The sequence below is a fragment of the Dicentrarchus labrax genome, unplaced genomic scaffold (genome assembly GCF_905237075.1).
Source record: "Dicentrarchus labrax unplaced genomic scaffold, dlabrax2021, whole genome shotgun sequence".
In the NCBI taxonomy this organism is placed as follows: domain Eukaryota; kingdom Metazoa; phylum Chordata; class Actinopteri; family Moronidae; genus Dicentrarchus; species Dicentrarchus labrax.
The window spans coordinates 25,217,223-25,239,631 of NW_026136701.1; the positions used below are offsets into that span (position 1 = coordinate 25,217,223).

The 22,409-nt window shown below is 40.0% G+C and overlaps 1 protein-coding gene across 1 annotated transcript in view; it reads left to right on the top strand.

The window, feature by feature from the left end:
• Positions 1 to 22,409, top strand: part of LOC127353100 (receptor-type tyrosine-protein phosphatase N2) — a 223,353-nt gene that overhangs the window by 123,000 nt on the left and 77,944 nt on the right. Inside the window, exon 12 of the mRNA XM_051382123.1 lies at positions 4,166 to 4,230. Within this exon, the coding sequence (XP_051238083.1) occupies positions 4,166 to 4,230 (65 nt within the window). The remainder of the gene's footprint in view (positions 1 to 4,165; positions 4,231 to 22,409) is intronic.

Genomic DNA, 22,409 nt, shown 5'->3' on the forward strand with positions numbered 1-22,409 from the left:
CTTCATTCTTATTTTGTCACATTACGGCTTATTTTCACACTGCGCTGCCAGCCAGGCTAAGAAAAGTCGCCAGTCGGTCTGATCACGACACCCAGCCCATTGCAGCTTCTTAAAAATGGATCCAATTTGGGTTTTGGAGAGAAAGCTCGCTGGGGTACAAATGAGGCACCTCGGCTCGCCTGTTCACGAGCAGTGCTCTCATCCGACTTGGACTCATTTGTAGTCTGCAGGAGAGGGGAGGAATGGATGGTCCAGATAGCTCTTGGCTACATTTCGGAGAGGCCGCAGTGCCGCGGTGTTGGGAGGTCCAAAGACTTGTTCGCTAATTAGAGGGAGTGCGGCGCCTGTGATGTAGTCACGCTCGCTGGCCGCGTGGCAAGTCACTCCGGGGAACCAGACCGGTGCCTGTGTTGCTGCGGAGTTTTCTGATTCCCTCCCAACGAAAATCATGTCGAGCGCTTTCATGTTTGTTTGTGTTTGGGTATATCGGGCTTTTAACTCTGATTCTGTATCAGGAATTAAATGTGTGTGTGTCTGTAGGTGTTTCTGTGAGTGTGAGCCTGTCAATTAGGCTTTCCTGCAGATGCAAGTCAAATAGGTTTTGCCTCACCAATTACCAAAGGCACTTTAGGCGACGGAGTCTTTACTTGTTTCACTGAGTCTGGTCCCAAAGTTGCCTGCTGTTTACTATCTCTGCCTGTGTTTCATTTGAACTTAATTAATTCTTTAAAACGTTTTGGGGAAATCAATGCATTGGCACCACTACAACTTTCATTTAAAGTAAGTGACAATAGTCGCAGTTTGAAAGAAATGGCTCTAACAAAAGGATTGACAGCATCAGATTGAAACAAATAAAACTGATTTAATCTGTAAAATGAAAGAAAGTTAAAGCTGCAATAATGTATTATTTACTTACAGAGGCCAGCATGTATGGCTCCAGAGGCTGCAAAACAAACTTCTTAACAAACCACTCTTCCTCCCTATCTCTCCCAAAATGAAACTTTGCAGATTGAGAAGTGATATCTGGCCAGCGGCATGACATCAGCTTAAAACGGTCTTCAGCTCTTTCAAAAATCTTTGGAGATTGTGGTTCTTTGCCTGGTGGGGTACATACACTGGTGCAATGTGATCTGACAAAAGTTTGGCTAGTCTCGTGGAAAGGTGAGAAAACAGCCAGGGTTTGAACTTCTCTCTCTAGCTCTCTTTTTTCACATTTCATTTGACCAAGTGCAACACAAGCTCCGACCTCACTTTTTCTAAAACCCTGGCTACAGCTCTGGACACAAATAATGGTAGAGCAGCCATCACACAAGTAATCTGTGTGCCAGTGTAGAGTCATTTTCTTGTAACTTTGGGCAGTGTAAGGCTTATAATTGGTTTTACCAAAAGAAAGTGAAGCTAAGGAGAATCCTGTGGCTGCAGCCTTTAAAGAGTCTGAGGAGTCGTGTTAATGCAAGTAAAAGTCAATTAATTAATGCAGCTTCCAAAAGCAAATCAGCGGTTAATGACATATAACTGCTGCGCCGCTCTCTGTGGGTGAACCATTCCAGCACTTCTGACCACTCCCCATTTAGTAATGCAAAAACACCTGATGATCTGAAGGGACAACAGGAACACGAAGCAACCGACGTCTCCGTCAGACACGTGTAACACTGAACCAGAAGTCTATTCAGATGCTCTTAAGTGAACAGAAGAAGAGGCAACGCTGACAAACCAATTCAGCCACTTCAGCTTCTATTCCTCGCTGAAGAGAGCCGAGCCTGGAGTTGCTACCTGCTGACAGCATTATTAAGACATGTCGGCCCACTTGGCTATTGAAGACAAGGTGTTCATATGTCTCTGTCTGGGGCCTGGATGCCGACCAGTCAGCCAATTCTGTACTAGAAACACTTGGTGGTGGTTTTATTACAGTATATGTAACCTAGTCTATCTTCCTACTTACCTACCATCATATAATGCACTTCAATGTACCGCACACTTAATATGTGCACCTGATGTTGTTATTTTTAGCTATTAGAGATGTAAGTGCTAACAGTATTTAATATTAATCTATAGGTGAATGATGTGGTTTTGTACATTGTAAAGAGCTACTCATTTAATGTTTAAGCTCAAGGTTTGTGGTTACACAAGACTTGACAACACTGGCGAATTATGCTCTGACAGATTGAAAGACTGATTATAAAAGCTGTGGGTGAATTTGGAGGACTGTGGCAGAGTCAAGGCTTGCTATTTGCATATCCTTCATCTGCCTGGTGTGTCAACAAAGGAGACTCGCTCTCTGTCTCCACACCGGTGTATTCAGATGCAAAGTAAAGTGAATGTAATTATGTATCCTTTCTTTTTTTTCCCCATAACATTTTGTTCTGGCTTTAATATGTGCTCTGCCGTGTATTTCAATTGTAGCCCTCCATTTGTTTCACTTTAAGGCGATGAAAAAAAGCGCTCTGTGCAGGGTTTAATTCTATTTGTGTGGAAATTTGATGTAATATTTGCCTGGCGGCAGGTCAGGGGAAAAATTCATATTTCATAGTGAAGATATGCTACAGTAATAGCTCATTTGGTTCTGGAACGGCAGAATTTATTGTCAAGCCCTGTGGAGGTGTTGTTGGACTAATTCAGCAAACGTTCCTGTCATGATAACCCCAGTGACATCACCAGCTTCACCAACTGTATGCTAAAATTCACATTTCAGTGTAGGCTTGGCACTGACCTTAAAGGATGGCTGTAGTGAGGTGAGTTTAGAAGTATCTGAGGGGAAAGAAACAGAAGAAACATTCACCAGCTGTACAATATGATTATGACCTCCTACCTGCTCACCACTTCACAAGCTGGAGATCAGAGTGTCATGTCTAAAATAGGAAATGTGACTGATAATATTGATTGTTTTTGTCTGAGAAGTGCTCACATGATAACCCCAACTACTTTTACAACCATTGCAATTCAAATTTCAATGTGTAGCGAGTCCAAAAAGTGTAAATCAAACCATTATGGTTTGTCTTCTCGACACATAAAGTCATAAATCCAAAATCCAAGCATGTATTACACACCCGTGTCCACCAGGGCAGTGTCATGTTTTGCATCGCCTAAATGTGGAAATGTCACATTTTCAACATGTGCTCATTCCGTTAGTCATGTTAGCCATAATAAATGTGGATTTATACTTTATACTCTCAAAATAAAGCTTACTGAGGTTGCAGTTTGGTTAGGTTTAGGCACCAAAATTACTTGGTCAGGGTTAGGAAAAGATCACAAGTTTCTGCTTTCACACGGGACTCAAACAGAAGCCAAAACGTGACACCCACACCGTATGCTCTGGTGGATCTTAATACCCACAGTCAGAAGGATCAAGGCACACCAGGGTTCTTCAGACTTCCATAACTTCAAACTGTTCTGTCTTGCTACCTCTTGGGGCCCATTACCTGAACAGAATGTAAAGAAAGTAATGCAGTGAAGAATCTAATTCTTATTTTTTGTTTCTGTTCTGTGAATTGAATAGTACATAAAACACATGAAAGGAAGGACATTAAAAAGACACATTAATGATAATGTGCTCTAATATGAACAATGTCAAAATATATGTGTTATGTGTCCTAATCCAGTGTCAGTAGAAACTTTAGCTTCAGGATGTTTCTGTAAGTTTCACTGGTCAAACCAAATTGCATTTCCGAGGTGTTCAATCAATGAGGTTCTGGTTCCGCTGTATATACACTGTGTGTTTAAAGCTCAGGAGGGAGGAGGACGCATTGATTTTCTGTGAATCAGTCGAGTGCAGAGATTAAAAGCTGGTTTGGCGGAATTTCGTACCATTGATTAATAGTAGTACACACATGGATGCATACTGCACATTATTGTGGACACCAGAGATAAATCAAATTTTAAGGTTTAAGTACTTTAAACTGTACGGAGAGTAAGAGTTCTGTAATGTAGATTGCTGTTTTATTCTGTTATTATTGTCTGTCTATTTTAGCCTGTGTAGAGGATTGTTTAGCTGATTTAGTTTAAGAAACCAGTGCTGAGGTTTGAGGTGGGTCTGTTTGTTTGTACACACACAGGCGTGAAAAATATTCCATTATGATTTTCTGTAAAACCTTAACAGAAATCTGCATTTGACATTTTTTAGTTCATTAATAATGTTTTTTTCCTCTCTGTTCTTTCCTTACTGTAGTTCAGCAGAAAGCAGCTCTGGAGAAGGAAGCCAAGCTCAGCATCCTGGAGGCTGGAGTCACCGATGTGAGTACATCAGTTTACACTCTTCATCCTACACTAAAGGGCCAAGCGTATGTGGACAACCCACTATTAATACTCTTTTGGAGTCTGGCTGCAGGGATCTGCTCCCATTCAACCACAGAAACATTAGTTAGGTCCAACACTGGTGTTGGTTGATGAGTTTTGGCTTGCAGTTTGCATTCCAGGTCATGCCAAAGGTGCAGGATGGGGTTTAGATCAGAGGTCTGTGCAGGCCAGTCAAGCTCTTCCACACCCAACTGGGAAAGCCATTTCCTTATGATTCAGGCTTTGTGCACAGAGGGCATTGTCATGTTGAAACAGGAAAGGGCCTCTGTTGGAAGCACACTATCCTATACCAAAATAGCTGCAGAAGTACACAAAATGACAAGGGTGTCCACATATGAAAATACAAAGCCTAGCACAGAAAAAAATGTTTTAAAGGTGCATTTTACAAACCAAATTTTTCACACATATCTCTATTGATATCGTGTATTGCTCACCTTTTTGTAATTTGTAGAAAATCTTGACACTTACTGAGTAGCTGAGTCATTTTCAAGTCAAAGGTTTTGAGTTTCCTTCCTTTCATTCTTTTCTCACATTTTGCCACTCACTGTATGGCATACATGCTTTATAAATGTGCTTGTGTTAATCAATGAAAAACAAAGTAACAAAACAACAAAGCCAACTCTCTCAAGAAAAATATCGTAACAACATTTCTGATGTTTGGCACCTACTCCATCCCTGCCACCTCTGTCTTTCAATCTAAGCCTCTCTCCCTCTTGGTTTTCATCTCGTAGCATTGCTATTCTCCTCCATCTCTGCGGAAAATAGACTGCTGAGCGTCTGCTCTCGCCTATTGATTCAAGAGTTAGTCTGCACCGATGACGGCACGCCATTCACCATGCTTATCAAAGTGGCAGCAGCGAGGTCTGAGAGAGAGAGAGGCCGTTAGAAAACGGGGGAGGAGGAAAGTAAGGAGAATGAGGGAGGGAGCAATTGTGAGGGTGGAGGAGGAAGGGCGCAATGGAGGGTCTATCGAGGTGATCAATACCTAGCTGCAAACAGGAGCCAATTATGGCCAATCGAACCTCTGTTGTAAGAATGAGAGAGGGAGAGAAGCAGAGTAAATCCCTCCATCACAGGCTGGCAGATAGAGGAATAGCAAAAACAAGTCTGCGAGTTACAACCTGCAACAAAACATCCATCACCACCCCATACGGTGTTTATTATAGTTTTATCATACACTGTAAAATAACAATATTAGCATACTACATCACAGCTGACAGGTTAAAAATACAAAAAAAAGAAAAGTTAGTTTCTCAAGAGCGCAGAGACGAATTGTTTGCTGGTGGACTCTGTGAGGAACAGGCCTGCAGGTTTAAGTGTTGGGTTTATTTTGCAGGCGGAGAAATGAATTCTCATTTTCTCATTGATGCCTGTGTATATTTGAAAGGAAGATAACATGAAAGTTTATTGATCCCTGTGGGGAAATTAAGTTGTTGCTGCAGCAAAGGTAATAGGGAAAAAATTGCATGCAATAAAACCAATAAAGACAAAACAGTCAAACAGTAAAACAGAACATAAATTATTGTGGGGTTGTATAAGTTTATGCACCTGACAATCCGGCATGTGAAGAGCAGTGTCAACTTAAACACAAACATAAGTAGTTTGAACTGACTTTATTTTGCCTCAGTTTGCATCTGCAGAAAGCTTTATTCCAGACTTTTTCTAATTATATTGTAGGTCTTTGCTAAAAGGTTTTATGATTGGCTGCAGGGTGTCCATTAAGCCCTGATGTAGGACGCCTACTAAGTAATTCCAGGTCGAATCTAAGGTTTGTCCTATTTACTGGAGTAGTGAACAGCGTTTCCATTGCATGAGAATCTTACGGTGTGATAATGATTCTTCCAGGTATTAGTCAAACCCTCAGGTGTTACCAGAGAAATGGAGTTATAGCTGGTAGAAAACTTTTGATTGTAAAACGCAAGAAAATATAAATGAATGATCTTATTTTTATTTATTTTTTTGGCAAATGACCATGGTATAAACAGGATTAATTAATCACAAATTAATGGACTCCGCGGAGGCAACTGTCCACTCATTCCTGATAATGGATACCTAATAGGCCATTATCCCTTAACCCAAAGATCACATTTTATTCTTTATGTCTTGATTTAAACCACTGGGCAATAAGTGTCTGTGTCCATTGACTTGTTCTGTCTCTTTTGTAATCTAGCATGAGCAACTATGTCCATCTACTCCTTGAGGGGTCATTCTGGAATTAATAAAAAGAAAAAGACATCAAAGTGGCCTTATATGTTAGCGAGGATCATCCCTGTTGGGCATTGCAGGCAGAGACACTTACGTCAAGAAACTGACCATTAATGGCAAATAGTTATACAGTTAAGATTTGGTGGGAGAGGCTCTGCTGTTTAAGGTAGCTCTCGAAAAATCTGAGCAGTAACAAGGATTCTCCCGGGAGAACAGATCCCCCTTTAATTAGTCCGGCTCAGAGGAAGTAGGCTGTGGGTATACGCCTGCCATTGACAGGGATTCCCTTCCACTATCTTCAGACACTACTGTCGCTGCATCCTGGGCTTAGCGCCACCAAAGAAGATTGTGATCGGTTGAAAAATATACAAACAAGCCAACATTATTTTTCCCCTATACCCCTATTCCCCTCAGCTAGACCTCTCTCCAACGCTGGCACAGCACAAAACTAAGTGTGGAGATAATAAAGAGATACATGAACAGTACGTCTTAGTAAAGCCAACAATCTTAGCACATACTGTAGAAGGCGGTCGGGGTGGTGTTGACATGAGCACACCAGCAGAATCACAATGTAGTGAGAAGTTATAAAAGCTGCTGTGTAAACCTACATGAGTATGATTGGATGTTACTAGTCAGCTGGTAGCCAAACATCTGATGTATGAGCCAGTGATGGTGAAGCAATCATCCAGTGCAAAAAGCAATGGTCCTTTCTGCCGGTTTACATCTCTGAAGCCAAACAATCCTTAGTATATCTAAGTTTATTTAGAAGAACAAATCAGGAGAAACTTCTCAGGCACTGAATATGCTTGGAAGTGCAGTAACGTTTTTATTTTATTTTAGGTTTATTTTGAGGTTTGAGCATAAAAATAATGAGTCAATACTGTTCATAGGCACCGATATGTTTCATCCTTCTGTGTGATGTGGATAAAGGTGAGAAACCAGGCGGACTAAGCAGCATCATAGAGTCTTAGAGGTTTGGTCCCTGCAGCAGCAGAAGTGTCATCTTTCAGCAGCCTTCATGTCCGGCCCAATTGTCTCTGAGTGAATCAGCACATCCCCTGCTGTTCATTCTTCGTGGGTCATTCATGATTCGTGACCACACTTCCAAATTCCTCACGTATCGTGTTTCTGAGAAACTCAGGCAGCAATTTGCCTTTTCTCATCGCTGATTTTTTTTTGGTCTTTGGAATTCAGGACAGCAAATGCATTGAAGCTTCAGTAAACATATTGATGTGATGTCTTTAGTTGAAATATCTGCTTTTCTAACTCTAAGTGCAGGCAATTTCCAAAATAAAGGGAACACTTGAATAAATCAGGGGAAAATGCAAAATACATGAGAGCGGGACATGTCAGTTTGTTAGCGAAATATCTGAAAACAGTTGGAGAGACCGTTCAGTGCAGCAGAGCCAGTTTTCCAGTGAGCCAACATGAACAATAGCAGCACCTTGACTCGGTTTGATCTGAATGGAATGGAGCCTTAATTAGTATCATTGGTAACACCTGTGTTTACCCTACGCCAAACTGCTTGTGAAAGAGGTCTATATACAAAGTTATACACTCACTCTGGTGGTGGTCTTGTATCGGACTGCATTACATTGAAAGTATAATATAATAAATAACGTAAAATTCTCAAAGAACTAAATTAGGTGTAGGATTTGAAACATCTAGCCACTAGCCTTCCAAGCTTGTAGGAAAAAACTACGGTGACCCTATCCTTCTGTATATAAAAACAGCTCATACTAAGGTAACAAAAACAACAATTCTTATTTTCAGGTTATTATATACTAATGAAAACATACCTGTGAATATTATATTCAATTTATATTCAACCCTTCCACCAATAGGTCCTCCTATATCTTAACACGCAAAGCCTTTGTATTTGATTGCATTAGATTGTAACGGTGTACCTAATAAAGTGACCACTGAGCATATATATCCCAAGGACATTAAATGATACACAGTCCATTTCTTGCCCAGCAGTGCTTTTGTAGGATCAAGAGATAAACATGCTTTTTGGTTTCATTGCTCACACAGTGACTACTCAGTGGCTTTGATAGATTACAAGCCTTCATTAAAATCTCAAACATCCTCATTTAAGTTCTTTATAGAGGTTCCTATGACCCGCTGCTGCTTGTTAAATGTCTACATTTTCCTCCAGTCTGACTGCCGTTACCTCACGTGGCTTCGCGATTGAACACGACCTCATCGAGGCCACGGAGAACTCGGCACCGTTGTTTCCACACTGAGACTTGCGTCCAATTAAGAGAATGTGTGTGTGTTGGGAGGGAGGTAGGAGATACGGTTGCCGTGGCAGCAACCAGATTATAATTGTCCTGGAGTGGCACTAATCCCCCTCCACCCCGGCTAGCTCGTTTTGTTCACCGCAAATCAAGGCGCTTCCAATCTGCCTGAAAGAGCGATTTCACAAATAGAGGGAGGCAGGGAGGAGGGAAGGAGCTAATGAAACAAAAAAAAAACTAAAAAACAACAGTAGATGGTCCTTTCCATCACCTCTTAACACACTCACTGCACAAGAATGCAGGCGGGCCGGCACAGACGCTCACATTCACACAAACACAGACTAGCGTGTTGATTTAAATTGATTTAGATTCAGATTTGACCCTGTGTCCATTATGAGCAACCATGTAACCAGTTTGATAACCTTCAATAAATCAATTTTTCAACACAAAGGTAGTAAAGGGCAGGAGGCAGGATAGAGTTTGATATCTGACATTGTGATATTGTGGATGGAACATTTTCCTTCAGTTGACCCTTCTAAAGTCCTGCCCCTTTTTCTTCTGTACTCCTTTAACTAAAATCGACTTTTTCTATAGTTACATCTCAACGTTTTGATAACATAACTATGTCAGTTTTATCTTGTGACCATACGTCTAGAATAAAGCATATCGAAGTACAGGAAAGGAGATAGTTGACCGGGGTTCTGACTGCACCTTGCTCAACTCTTATTGGAGCACAGAGCAAAAAGGGGCGGGACTTAGGAAGGGTCAATTGATAACCCTAACCCTTTTTTGATTAGCATATAACCTTTTTTTTAAATTTAAAAGTCTAAAATATAATTTAAATCCAAAACAAATAAAAAAAAGTCTCATTTTATCCGACTACAGCCTTCCTTCCTATGCTTCAGTTGCTGCTCTAGTTGCCTGTAATCTCAACACTGACTAAAACTGTTTCACTTGTTTAAACATAACTGTGAGCTAATCTTTTAATGCAACAAACAGACACAGTCCGTCCAATTTGTGCTTTTGTCACATTATCCAATGCACGGTGGAGGAATGTAATCTCCACATAATCCGCATCCACAACAGATAATCTGGATTTCAGAGTTCATCCTTATTTCACAATATTGCAGGAGATATTGCTGAATAGAACCTCTCGCCCTGGCAGCACTGTTTGTTGTCTTTCTCTGCCCACTGAGTCGCAATGAACGGCTTTCATAATGATTTCACTGAGAATATATTCCTGTCTGTGGTTACTGTGGCTGGAGGAGAGCGGAGTGATAGCATCGCTCGTAATGATACAGTATTGTTGTTGTTTGCTGCCTGCCCAGGTGCCAGAAAACAGAGCTGCATTTGAAAGAGAATATTCATGAAGCAGACAGACAGACACACAGACACACACACACACACACACACACACACACACACACACACACACACTGGATCAAGGTTGTCTGTTCATCACAGTGCAGTTCTACCTTTAATTTTCATCACAAAGAGGAAACTACATCATAGAATATCAAAACAATGGTGTGTGTGCTTGTGTAAATACATGCATACAGTATGTACCTGCATGTGTGAGTGTAAGAGTGCACCTGAGTGTGTATACATCTGTGTGTGTGTGTGTGTGGGTACACTCATGCATCCATCTGTATCTGCCATAGATATTCAAATGGCTCTATGTGAAAAATTGAATCGAGAGGCTGTTGAAGTGCTGGCTCTTCTTTTTCTCTCTGGCCGAGAAACAGCACCCGAATGGCCTTTGATATGGTAATGTCAGCTCACCGTGGGGGCCCTAAGGGCCAGATGCATGCTGGGATATATCCCAGGTGTCAGTCAAACTGTGTGGTCTACCTTGGTTGCAGGAGACAGTTTGCTTTCTAACAGAAATGAGCAAAGTTTCTTACCACTGACATTGAGATCAGTGTATGTTTTTGGTCGGGCTATCTAACACGTTAACCAAATTCCAAATAAAATTTAAAGGTTTAAAGATAGTCCATTGACCAAGCAAAAAATTATTTTGTGAAAAGATTCACACATTTTTAACATTTGAACATTTTCTTCCATTTCTATTTTCAGTTAAAATTGCAGATTTAGAGGATTTTACAGACTCAGGTGGACTATTCCTGTGTACCTGCTGTGGACTTTTGAACTTTTCCAACGCTGGTCTCAGTCTGTGCTGTTCTTGGGTCCAACCTCACACCCATTACAGGTGGTATAAGCTCTTTAGTTAGAGCAGTACAACAGTATGCTGAGTCAGTATTGACCTTTTATCAGAAATATTGAACAGTGGCTGATAGAGGTCCCCTTCTGACTGCAGCTGCAGAAAAACCCTGCTTTTAAACTAAATTAATCTGGATCAATATGTATGCAGATGATTTGGTAATCTTCTGTCCGTATAGTGCTGGCCTTTGCTCACAATAGGGGATTGATTTTGACATCAAATAAAATGCTAACAAGAGTAATATTATGATTGTTAGGAGTAAAGAAGACAGAAAATTGGTATTTCCTGAATTCTTGTTATCTGGTGCTGTTCTCAAAGTGTGTAATGAGACTAAATATCTCGGCCATCACATTGTCAGTAATTTAACGGTTGATGAAGATATTCACAATGTCGCAAGCTGTATGCACAAGCTAATATGCTAATTTGCAACATGCAGAGACTTAACTTGGCCTACAATGATGCCATGAGACTGCTTCTTCTACAATGGTGTAGTGCCAGCCAGATGGTCGTAAATGTCAGTGTGCCTACATGCTCTGCTGTAATATGAAATCTTATGTACAGATATACTGTATTGCATTATTATGGCCTTGGCAAGTCCTGAGTCTAGCTTGGTCAGGTGTTCATGGAACCACAGGCGCTCCAGTTTGCATGTGGGTGCAGTAAGCTGATTCTTGTCTTTTATGATATCAAGCTGCATATGTGTTGCTGTGTATTTATCTATATTATATATGTTATAAAAGTATTTGATTTAAAGCTGTACTGTATTGCTGTAGTACTATCAAACATGTCCAACATTTCCATTAGTTCCATAAGGTTTACAGAAATACAACAGGTGTGACGTGAAGAAGCCATCGACTTATACAATGGACATTGAATAGTAGCTTCACTGGAGATGTCAGATTGCTATGATTGTGTGTTCAGGGGCTTTCTAATGATGACTGTTTTTAAGGAACTTTGTTCAACACCTGCCGGTATGGTCTATGGGATAACACTGTAATAGCTCACACAGCCACCAGTGGAAAAATGAGCTCGATAGCAGTAGTGCTAGCCCGGTTACCCCCGCCGCTCTTTGGAGGTCGATGTGGTCTGTTGAGAGTCAACCATAGCAACTGCTGTAAAATCTCACAGAGAGGTTGCGGTGGATGTTTTTGTATATAAAGCATGTCACTTTGACATGTGAGAATGATCATTTCTCCTACCAACAGTTTATGTTGGTTTCTTCAATCCATAAAAATTAAACCTTAAACAAGAAGGTGGTAGATCATACTACACTCATATCAGGTTGTTTTTATGTCCGGCCATTTTGGAAAGAAATTAACCTATTTTATTGCTGAAACTTGTTGCTTCAGTAGCCTTTGAGTGACGTCATGAATGCTACATTGGTGTTTTTCTACAGTCTTTGCCTCCTAAATCCATCTGGGTAGTTAAGATTTTAAACTGCAGACAAGAGGCTGTTAGAGGCTGACAGTCTGCTCAACAGTGGCCCTGTTGGTTTATTAGAAATCAATAACAAGATTAATGTTGATGTAACTTATTTGGAATGCGGCACATACTGCACAGTAAAAAAAGAAAAGCGTGTTTTCCTTGTTATCCAAGTTTGTCACTGCATCTCTGTGTTCAGCCAAGTCTGTCATACCTGCTCTGGATTCTTCTTACCGCTGTACTTACAGCACACATTGTTCTGAGAGTTACACTTCAGCAGACCGGCAGGCTGCTTACAGGAGCTCTGGACACCCGCTGGGCTTTCTGGCAAACAGCATGGCACTACAGACAGCTGGCATACAAGGCTTACACCCTCTCCCCCGTCCCCAGGCGCTAAATGGGCTGTTAGGTACAGTTGAGGTCATCCAGAAAAAAGGTAGGAAAATGAAAGCCCAGAATTTCAATACACCTCGACAGTCTGGATCTCTTGTTCTCTCAGAGAAAATGCACTCCCGAGAGGCTCTGCAAACAAGGTGGGGCGGTGTGTAATGACAACAGCATCAAGCCTGGTATTATGCACCTGTAGATTCAGTCTAATGTCGCGAATACTAAGCTGTAATTTAGACTGGACGACACACTGCAGCACTGTTGCCTGCACACATCATTGAGCAAATGGCCCGATACTCTGAAATGGCCCGTCTTATTAACTTCGTCTCACGCCTGATTAGCCAGCAGCATCTTGATGTGGTAGTTAGTGGCTGTGTTCAATCACTCGTTAACATAAACAATATCAGCAAATGAAGAGAAAAATCAACACATGTGTTGTTGTTGTTTTATTAAGAGACAAAAACACAAGCAACAACAAGCAAGCAACAGTCATCAATCCCAAATCAATCCCAGCTCCATTAGTTCCAATACTTCCCAGCCAGTTTAGAGATGTCCCCAACACCTCCAAAACCTCCACACCCACATACATCGTCTGTATTTAACACATTTAACACATAGTACGCCAGTACACACCCAACTGATTCCTGAAGGTAGGCTTACCAGTGGTAGCAAATCACAATAATAAAAATAATACAGTTGCAGTGATCAAACATTTGATTCCATTACAAAATTACAAATTATACATTATTATACGGCTCGGTCTTAAACAGAATATTCTTCCTCCTTCCCCTAAGCTTGGCACAAAAAGTTCCCTACAAGAAAGTCTCCCTTCTTGAAGCACAATTCAAGTTTTCATAATCATCAAGCCGAAAGAAATCATCATAAATGGAGGACATTTGAATAAAGGATCTTTTGCTGTCTTTTGCTTAAGTTATACTTCACATAAGGTTCTACACTGTAACTATTCTTTGAGACAATAAGTACATAATGTTGGTTTATACCATATATCAACAGACCATTTTACATGAGTAACCTTTTACTTCTAATAATATATGTGACAGTGGAATAAAATACTTATAGCTACTTATAAGAGGGGGGTTAAAAATAACCAGAGAACAAAGAGAGAAAACGTTTAAAATGTACATTTTTGTACAAATTGGTTGGTTGTTATTTGTGTGCGGTTGCTATGTTCTTCTTTCTCTGTACATCTGCCTTCCCCAAATCCCTTCTCCTCCCGGTGATAGGAACCGCCACACCACACACTGCGTGGCATCTGCAGCTAAAGGTTTTTGTTAGCTGGGAGGCTGGCTGCTCGTCTGCAGAGCCTACCAGACACTGACAGGCAGGCTCGGAGACACCGTTACCCAGGCACAGCACTCCCCAGGTGGGCACAAAGAGGACTGTCAGTGCCCGGAGGCTCAGTCGTAATAACCCCCTCCCACCACAGCAACTATTAGAAGCTACCCAGAATGTCTCCCTCCCTCCATGGGGTTAGCAGAATGCATCAGGGGCTGATGTACTGCAGTCCTGCAGCTGACAGAGTGTGATGGTGGCCTGATCTGTTTATACAGCTGTGGTGTGGGTGTGTGTGCAGGCGGCGTGCCTTATGGGAATGCAAAATGCATGCATGTACATAATCACATACCCTTCAATCACACAGCCTTCATGAACATTTACAAAAATACATACAAACCTGCATACATACTCCATAAATAAATGTGAATATATTATAGAGCTGAAACAATTAGGCAATAAATCAATTTGTCATTCGATATTTTGATGATTGATTAATTGTATAAGTCATTTATTTAGCACAAATGCCAATCATTGGTGCTGTTTGAATTTTGGATTGTTGATTTGATAAAAGATGCAATTTGAAGACATCAAACTGGGCTTTGGGAACTTGTTACTGCCATTGTTCAGATTATTCTATTAAAAGAATCACCAAATGAATCAATAATAAAATAATAGTAATAATAGAAAACATTTGTTTATTGCAGCCCTAATTCATTTTTAGTTTAATTTGTTTTTGTGACATTATGAATGTCATCAATGTGGCATCTAGCGGCCCGCTCTCATCTGTATTTGATGACCTGGGAATGGGAACGGGCTGTGAAGTGTGTAGGAGAAACTACGATGGCCATGAAACTTGTAAAATACCAGAAAGGCCCTAGCTCGTATTTGGTTTGTCCTAACGCTAATGAAAACCTAACTATGAATACTATATTCAATTTCTGCCAATAGATCTTCATAAATGTTACACACTGGACCTTTAAGTCCGAGACCTATTCCTATTGCTTTGATGGATGTTTCCTGGTAAAAAGCAAAGATGCAGGAATCCAGGATTGGATCTCTAGGAAACATCTGTGCAGTAGGACCATTCAATAAAAATCAGTGGGTCACTATAGCCACAATATAGCTGCTTCATTCAAATATAAATACATAGAGAAAATTGTGTGTTTACAGACTTAATATCAAGTCAAATCAAATCTAAAATTTGTAAGACATCTTGATTCTATAGGAAGGAAGGTTGGACAAAATTATAGCCATTTGTAAGATCTGTCGGACAGCAATGAAGTACAGAGGTAGCACGGCAAATCTGGTGAGATAACATGGCACTGGCTTATTTTAAGTAAAGGATAATAAATGTCTACATTAAACAAAAGCATATGCACTGAATTGTTCCATATTAAAATGCATTGTCCCTGAATCATATCGTAGCCAATGTGTCTAAATACGTATCGGATCATCTTAGATGGGAGGGATGCACACCCCTATAACTAAACTGAGTTTTTATTTATAACTAGACTGGGAAGCTTACATTTACAAATCTATAATTTAAATTTACAATTGAAGCGATTCCTTGTTATTTTTACTGTGCAAAAGCAACTTATTTCAACCCCTGGCCCCACAGAACCTAAAGGAACTCATATTTGTATTGAACAGCTGAACAGTAGCTCTCGGAAACGCATAGAAACACACACAAAGAGGCGTGTTCCCACAGAAAGGTACAGTCTTTGTTCAGTGATAACGGGTGAAGTGAATGTCACACAGTGTGAGAGAGTGTTCCTCCCCCTCATTGATGACGGCCTTGAGTTCCATTGTAGTCTACCTACTACACTCTGCCAACACGCCGCCGCTCAGCCATGGTACCTGGGATGCTAACCATACTGGCTGCTGAATTGAATCCAGTTTTCTAAAGGAAAATAACACAACACAGACATTGTACTCGACCTGCTTGGGTTCTGTATAGCACAAATTCCGTGTCTCTTCAGTTTCCTAGCATGTATCAATCAAATATACAATAGTAGACCTCAGTACAGCTCTGAAAGGAACAAGATATCCTCAATTTTCCCCAAAAAACAAACATTCTCTTTACAAACAGGCAAAAAAACTTGTAACATAACTAAAAAGTCCTTTGTTCATAGATCACTACACTACAGAAGGAATTCTCTGCATTTCAGAGACACTGAATTGGACTTTTTGTCACTAAATGGCATTTCATACATAATTCCTGTGGATTCTTATTTGTTCAGGCGCTTCTGGTCATTCACCGCTGTCAACCGACATTACGATTTTTGTTGCCTTTGCAGAGTAGACAGCAGGCCGAGTGATTACAAATATTTAAATGTATATTTGAGGCATTTAGCAGATGCTGTTTATCCAGAGAGACTGCTGGTGACCACAACAGCAAAATAAAGCATCAGTCTGACGATGAAGGTAATAAAACATCTCCATTACTAGAATGATGTCTGACAGGTAAAGCCTATGGGGTAACAGAAATAAAAGAAATCAACAGACTTTATTCCTCAAACAAAATGCAGCAACTCAGAGGTGCAGAGAGCAGCAGAGTTGAACGTGTCTATATGGTTCATATTGACATTTTAATCATTCAGCTGAGCTGAATGCAACTGTAGAAAACGTGTCAGTTCCCGTATGGCCTGCATTACATGCCTACAGTATTCGAAGCGATTTAAATTTCGGCACAACTCTAGAAAATCCACCGGGACACAAAGGTCACGGCGATATCATACTGTTTGACTTGTCTCTTTGCGCATGCGTCAACGCTTTTGTTGTCTGCAAGAGGTAAACAAGCTATTTAACTGTGCAAAACGTATGCCACAGCAAATATCTGTATTTGTGGTAAACGTATTGAGTTGTAGTGACTCAGGAATGAGGAAGAGTTACAAATTCTGTTTTCATACATAGATTATGCATTACGCCTAAATTATTGTGTGAAAATAGCAACCCACCGTAACCTACAGTACAACCGTGGTTTAAAAGTAAGAAAATAATTTGTCGAATTGATCCATTTTGTATGGATTTTTTTCATTTTGTATCATACAATGTAACAGGAATACATTTCACTTATCAAGTTTGACAAAACAATCCTAACTCAAGGTCCACAAAATAGCTTTCACAGGGGCTTTTGACCATATCACAGTCTTCATCAGGGGATGGAATTTGTTCTCATGGATCTGTTGACATTTAAGCTCAGTAGCTGGTGTAATTTAATCCATAGCACTTCATGGCTCACAAGTTAACAATGAAAGTTATTTCCTGACCCCGATAACAGGTCTACTTGCTATCTTTTTCCTGAGCTGTCAATCGTATCACATGGTTTTCATCAGCAGATTGAGTTTGCTCAATGGATGATTTGGGATTGTTTTCACATAGAATGAACTTGATGCTTAAGTAGAATAAAAAAGGGGGAGACACTTTATATAATGCATATTGAACCTTCAGACACACATTATATTTAACATATTCCGCTTTCTGTTATTATCTATTAACATTGTGTGTTGTTTTTCTTTGAGGCTTGTATTTACTCTCTGTAAAGCTCTGCAACATGTTCGAAAAGTTATCAAACAAATTATGAGACCTTGTTTTGCTTTGATTAGTGATCAAAAATACCACATTGATTGATGGGATAATTGTGCAGATTTAGAATTAATTTCCTTCTGTTCCCTTTTTGTTGCCTTAAATTTACAGTCGCAGCACCTCACTTCTCAACTGACTTCAGTTGCTGCTCACCATTCGCTTGCTCCGTTGTGCATATAATGTACTACTTAATTCATATTAATGTTGTTTGTCTTCTTCCTGTTGGCTAATGTAGCCGTTCTCAATCACAGCATGAGCTGTGTGGTAAGGAATTAGCAGGAATTAATTCCCCCTTTATCATATCACTGTTAGCTCCTGTGTTTCTGTGCTGATCACAAACAGTAGGAAAAGCATTTCTATGCTGATGATGACGGAGTTGCTCACCATGGTGGGTCTAATTTGATCTGCTGTTAGAAATATTATAATGTGAAACAGGTTAAACAAGGGTTGAGGGCAAAGGCAGTGCAAGTAAATCAGAGCATTAAAAAATATGCTTTTCTGAAGTGTATTTGAGTAGAAACCACATTAATTGACTTTAAATGTCCGGAGTTTACTGATATAAAGTAGCACTTGTAAGACAAGGGTTGTTCAAAGGGAACATGGTGGTTTGTCAAAGGGGTGTTTTTTGTCTTTTTTTAAAAGTAGGGTTATAATCTTCCTCAAATCAAGCCTTGCTAGAAGCTAAGTAGCAGGTAATTTCGGTCATCGAAAGTCACTTTACTCATGCACTGAGTAAAGTTAATTCATCAAGATTCCCATCCATCCGAAATGCCTACCATGGAATAAGGTTAATCATATCCCCTAAAAAGGATACATATTTACAACTATCATGGGTTTTACACGTAAAATTAAAGTTTTGTTCAGACTACATGAAATGCATTTTAGAGGCACAATTGCATTCAATTGGATGGAACGACATGAGTGTGAATTTGCTCTCGGCTGTGAAAATTGAGGCAATAATGTTTCTCTGCGAGTTGAAAATATTTCAACCTAAACAAAAACTTGGCACTTAAGCCAAAGCTTTATGGCTCCACTTTGTAAACATACGGAGACAAGAGGGTTTTGAGATCAGTCCGAGATGTCACACAAACACACTCAGCACACACAGCGGTGCGTCCATTAGCTACAGCTGACACCTGCACAGTCAGTACGTTGGCAGATTGTGGGGAATGAACGCTGCAAAAACACTCTAGTGGATGAATTAGTGCGAGTAATGCAAGCAAAAAATTTAACTGAACACACCTTTAATCTTTGTCTTTTCCCTCGCTCCACTTTGTAGCGCAAACAGGGATTCTGATTTTACTTATTCTGTAAGTATGATGATCATGTGACAGTATACTTGTTAGGAATACATTTGTTTTACAAATGCACAGAAAGTCCAGGTTTTTGTTTTGAAATTTGAAAACTCATTTCTTGCCATTGTGTATCGTATTACATTGCTCTGTTTTTCTTTCTTCTTCTTTATTTTTCACCTTTTCTTGTTTCATTGTAATGGCAGAGAAGTACAACCATAACCATTATAAACAGAAGAGCATTTCTGTCCTGAAGTGTTGCTACTAGTGCGGTGTTACAATAAAGTGTGCCATCGACAAATGATGGGATCCATCAACATATAAAAGATGGATGTTACATCTCCACTTCCTCTCACTGTACAAAAATTAAGCTAAAATATCCCGGATATGGACGCTGCCATCTTGCTCTGGTGACGTCATTCGGATCCAGAGTCTGTGTCGTAGTCACCTGTGTTGGTGCCGCGGTGTCGAAGTCAAGACTCAATCGGAAGCAGGGCTCGGCTATAGCTATATATATAGCTTAAAATAACTATTTAAAACCAAACTAATCAGGAAAATGAACACTTGAACTTTGATCAACTTGTTAAGAACTATCTAAAAAGCCATAAACCGTCTTTGTGAAAAATTTAATTGACGTGTTTTTTTACATTTTAGTATCTGTTAACATGGAGGCAGAGGGCTTTATGACCTATACTGCAGTCAGCCACCAGGGGGTTGTTGAGATGTTTTGGCTTCACTTTAGCTGAGCTGTCATGTCGTCAATCTTAATATATGTCGATGGTGAAAACATTAATGGAACATAACTTTACATAAATCTAGCAAGTGCAATATGCTCAGAATGAACGGGCTGTTCACAAACAGTCGACACCACTTTAACAAACCACATGCAGAACTGCAGTATCCCGTAAAACAAGAAGTTTAGGTTTAGTTATGATTATGATTTCATTTTCTAATGATTTCATATTTGGGACAGTGGTGCAAGGTTGCCTATCATAGCATAGCATAGAAGTGGGAACTATATTGTAATAACTGCCCTGGTTTTCTAGCCCTCTACGCTGCCACAACTTCCCATAATGGTACAGGTTTTTAAAGAAAGTTTAATGTACCAGACATTATTGCTCTTCAACCACCACTACTGCTGTTCCCAAGCAGTTTTGCTCCTTTAAAAGTGCTCTCCAGGCAAACAACCTGGTGCACAAATAATGTTTTCGATCGAGCAATCTCCCATAGGTCTGACCTTGGCAGCTTTTATCAGGTGATGAATACTTTGAAAAGATTGCATTGTTTTTCAGACCAGTACCGCTGCTTTTTAGCCGGCCCCAGAACACTGCAATCCTCTCTACCTTAAAGCGAAAAAGAAAAAACTAAAAAGATCAGCAAATTGATCATTCCATCCTGGTTTGGGAAAAAAAAATAGATATGAATGTTGATGAAATTTAATCTGTTATCTCTGAAAGGACATCTGAGACAGGCCCCCCTTGAAATCACAGGTCCTGACAGAGTTCGCCTTCACTTTGTAGATGGTGAAATGTTTCGGGGGGGGGGACTAATTAAATTGTCTGTGTTTTGATAATACTTATAAACAGCCAGTGTCTAACATGCACCCACCATGAAATGAGAGTGACGCTGAGTGTAATGGATGAATACCTGTCTTCTAGGTGTCTGTCACGAGCGGCTGATTGCTAATCAATTAGAAAATGCCATGATGGAAAGTTGATTAGAGTGTTCAGTGCAATGAAAATAGAACGCTGTGGAGATGCTTCTAGCTTATCTTCAAGAGATTCAAGATTCCTTTATTGTTGCATGTCATGAGTATGGCATCTCGACATTTCAGCAACAACAATAAATATATATATATATATATATATATATATACACACATATATAAAACACAGTAGAATACTGTTAAAATACAATAATAATAGATCATATAAATAATGTTCAATGTGCTGCTGTGTGCAGGCTCTGGGGAGTAAGAGATTACATGTAACTGAGTTATGTAATCAGGACACAAATAAAAGGTAACTGTAATCCATTACGCTTACAGAAAAAGACGTAATTAGATTACAGTTACATTTTGTAAACATAGAGATTATTTAGCAGGATCTGTTTTTCAAGTTTTCCAATTTTTATTTCCATTTTCTTTTTAAAGGTTTGTTCTGTTTTATAAAAATACATTTGCATCAACACCTCTTATTGATATTTCTCTCAATTTAATTAAATATTGGATGTTGAAGTAATCCAAAAGTAATGGAAAGAAATCAAGTAAGTTTAATATTGTGATACTTGGATATTCCCAACCCTGTGTGTGACAGGCAACAGGCCGTTAGTGTGGCCTGGTGAAAACCCCCGGAGCCTGCTGGTCCGGGCCTTGAGGCTGTGGTACCAGTTGCCAGATGGCAGCAGATAGAACAGCCCGTGGTTGGGGTTGTTGGGGTCTCTAATGATCCTACGGGCTTTAATGACTAAAGCTGTAAATGTCCCGAATGGAGGGGAGTTCACATCCATCCTCTGTGGGGCAGTACAGTTCCCATACCAGGCAGTGATCATCCAGTCAGGATGCTCTGGGTTGAGCCTCGTAGGATCTCGGGCACCTTGCCAAACTTTTCCAGCCGCCTGAGGTGAAAGAGGCGTTGCCGTTCCTTGTTCAGCACATGTCCGGTGTGCTCGTCTCGGGTGCGGTCCCCAGAGCTTAGAGCTGCTAACTCACGGATGGTGATGGGGTCGAGCTTCTCTTTTCTCCTCCTGTACCATAATACAAAAAAACGTTTGCATCTAGTTACGGCTTCTTTTAAATGAAGAATTACAAAAACAAAACAGTGGTCAAATTTGTGCAAAAAAGTTGTGGAGATAATTTATTACTTATACACAAAGCAGTAACACAAATACATCTGAGGTACACATACATTGCCTCCTCGTCAAAATAACATGCAAAAACTTAAAAGTTAAAGCAAAAAAAAGAGAACGTTCTCTTATATATATTAAATACCATATTAAAGCCATAAAGAATCTTTAACCTATAGCTCTTCAGCGTACTCTGGAAAACAGATGAGACAAGACCCCCAGATCATTTCAGTTCATAAAACAACAAGCTATAATTAACAATCACCTGTTATATGATGGTTTTAAAGCTGTTTATAGCCTCATTCAGTCGACGTGTTTCATCCAAAACTAGATGTAGATGTGCCAGAAAATGCGATGCCCTTCTTTACGAGGGAAGATAAAGAATGACTGAATAAAACTGTTTGCCGCAGGACGAGATTTCAAAACAGAACAGACAAAGACAGATGAGGCTGTTCATTGGATGAAATTGCGATAATTTATTATATAACAGATGTGTTTTTAATCATGTCCTTTCTTCAAAATGCCAAAAGCAAGTTCTGTCAAAATGAGAGGTGTTCTTGCTTTTATACTGATAGTCATTAGTAGACAAAAACTGAATGGACACGTGAGGATCCAGTCCAGTAT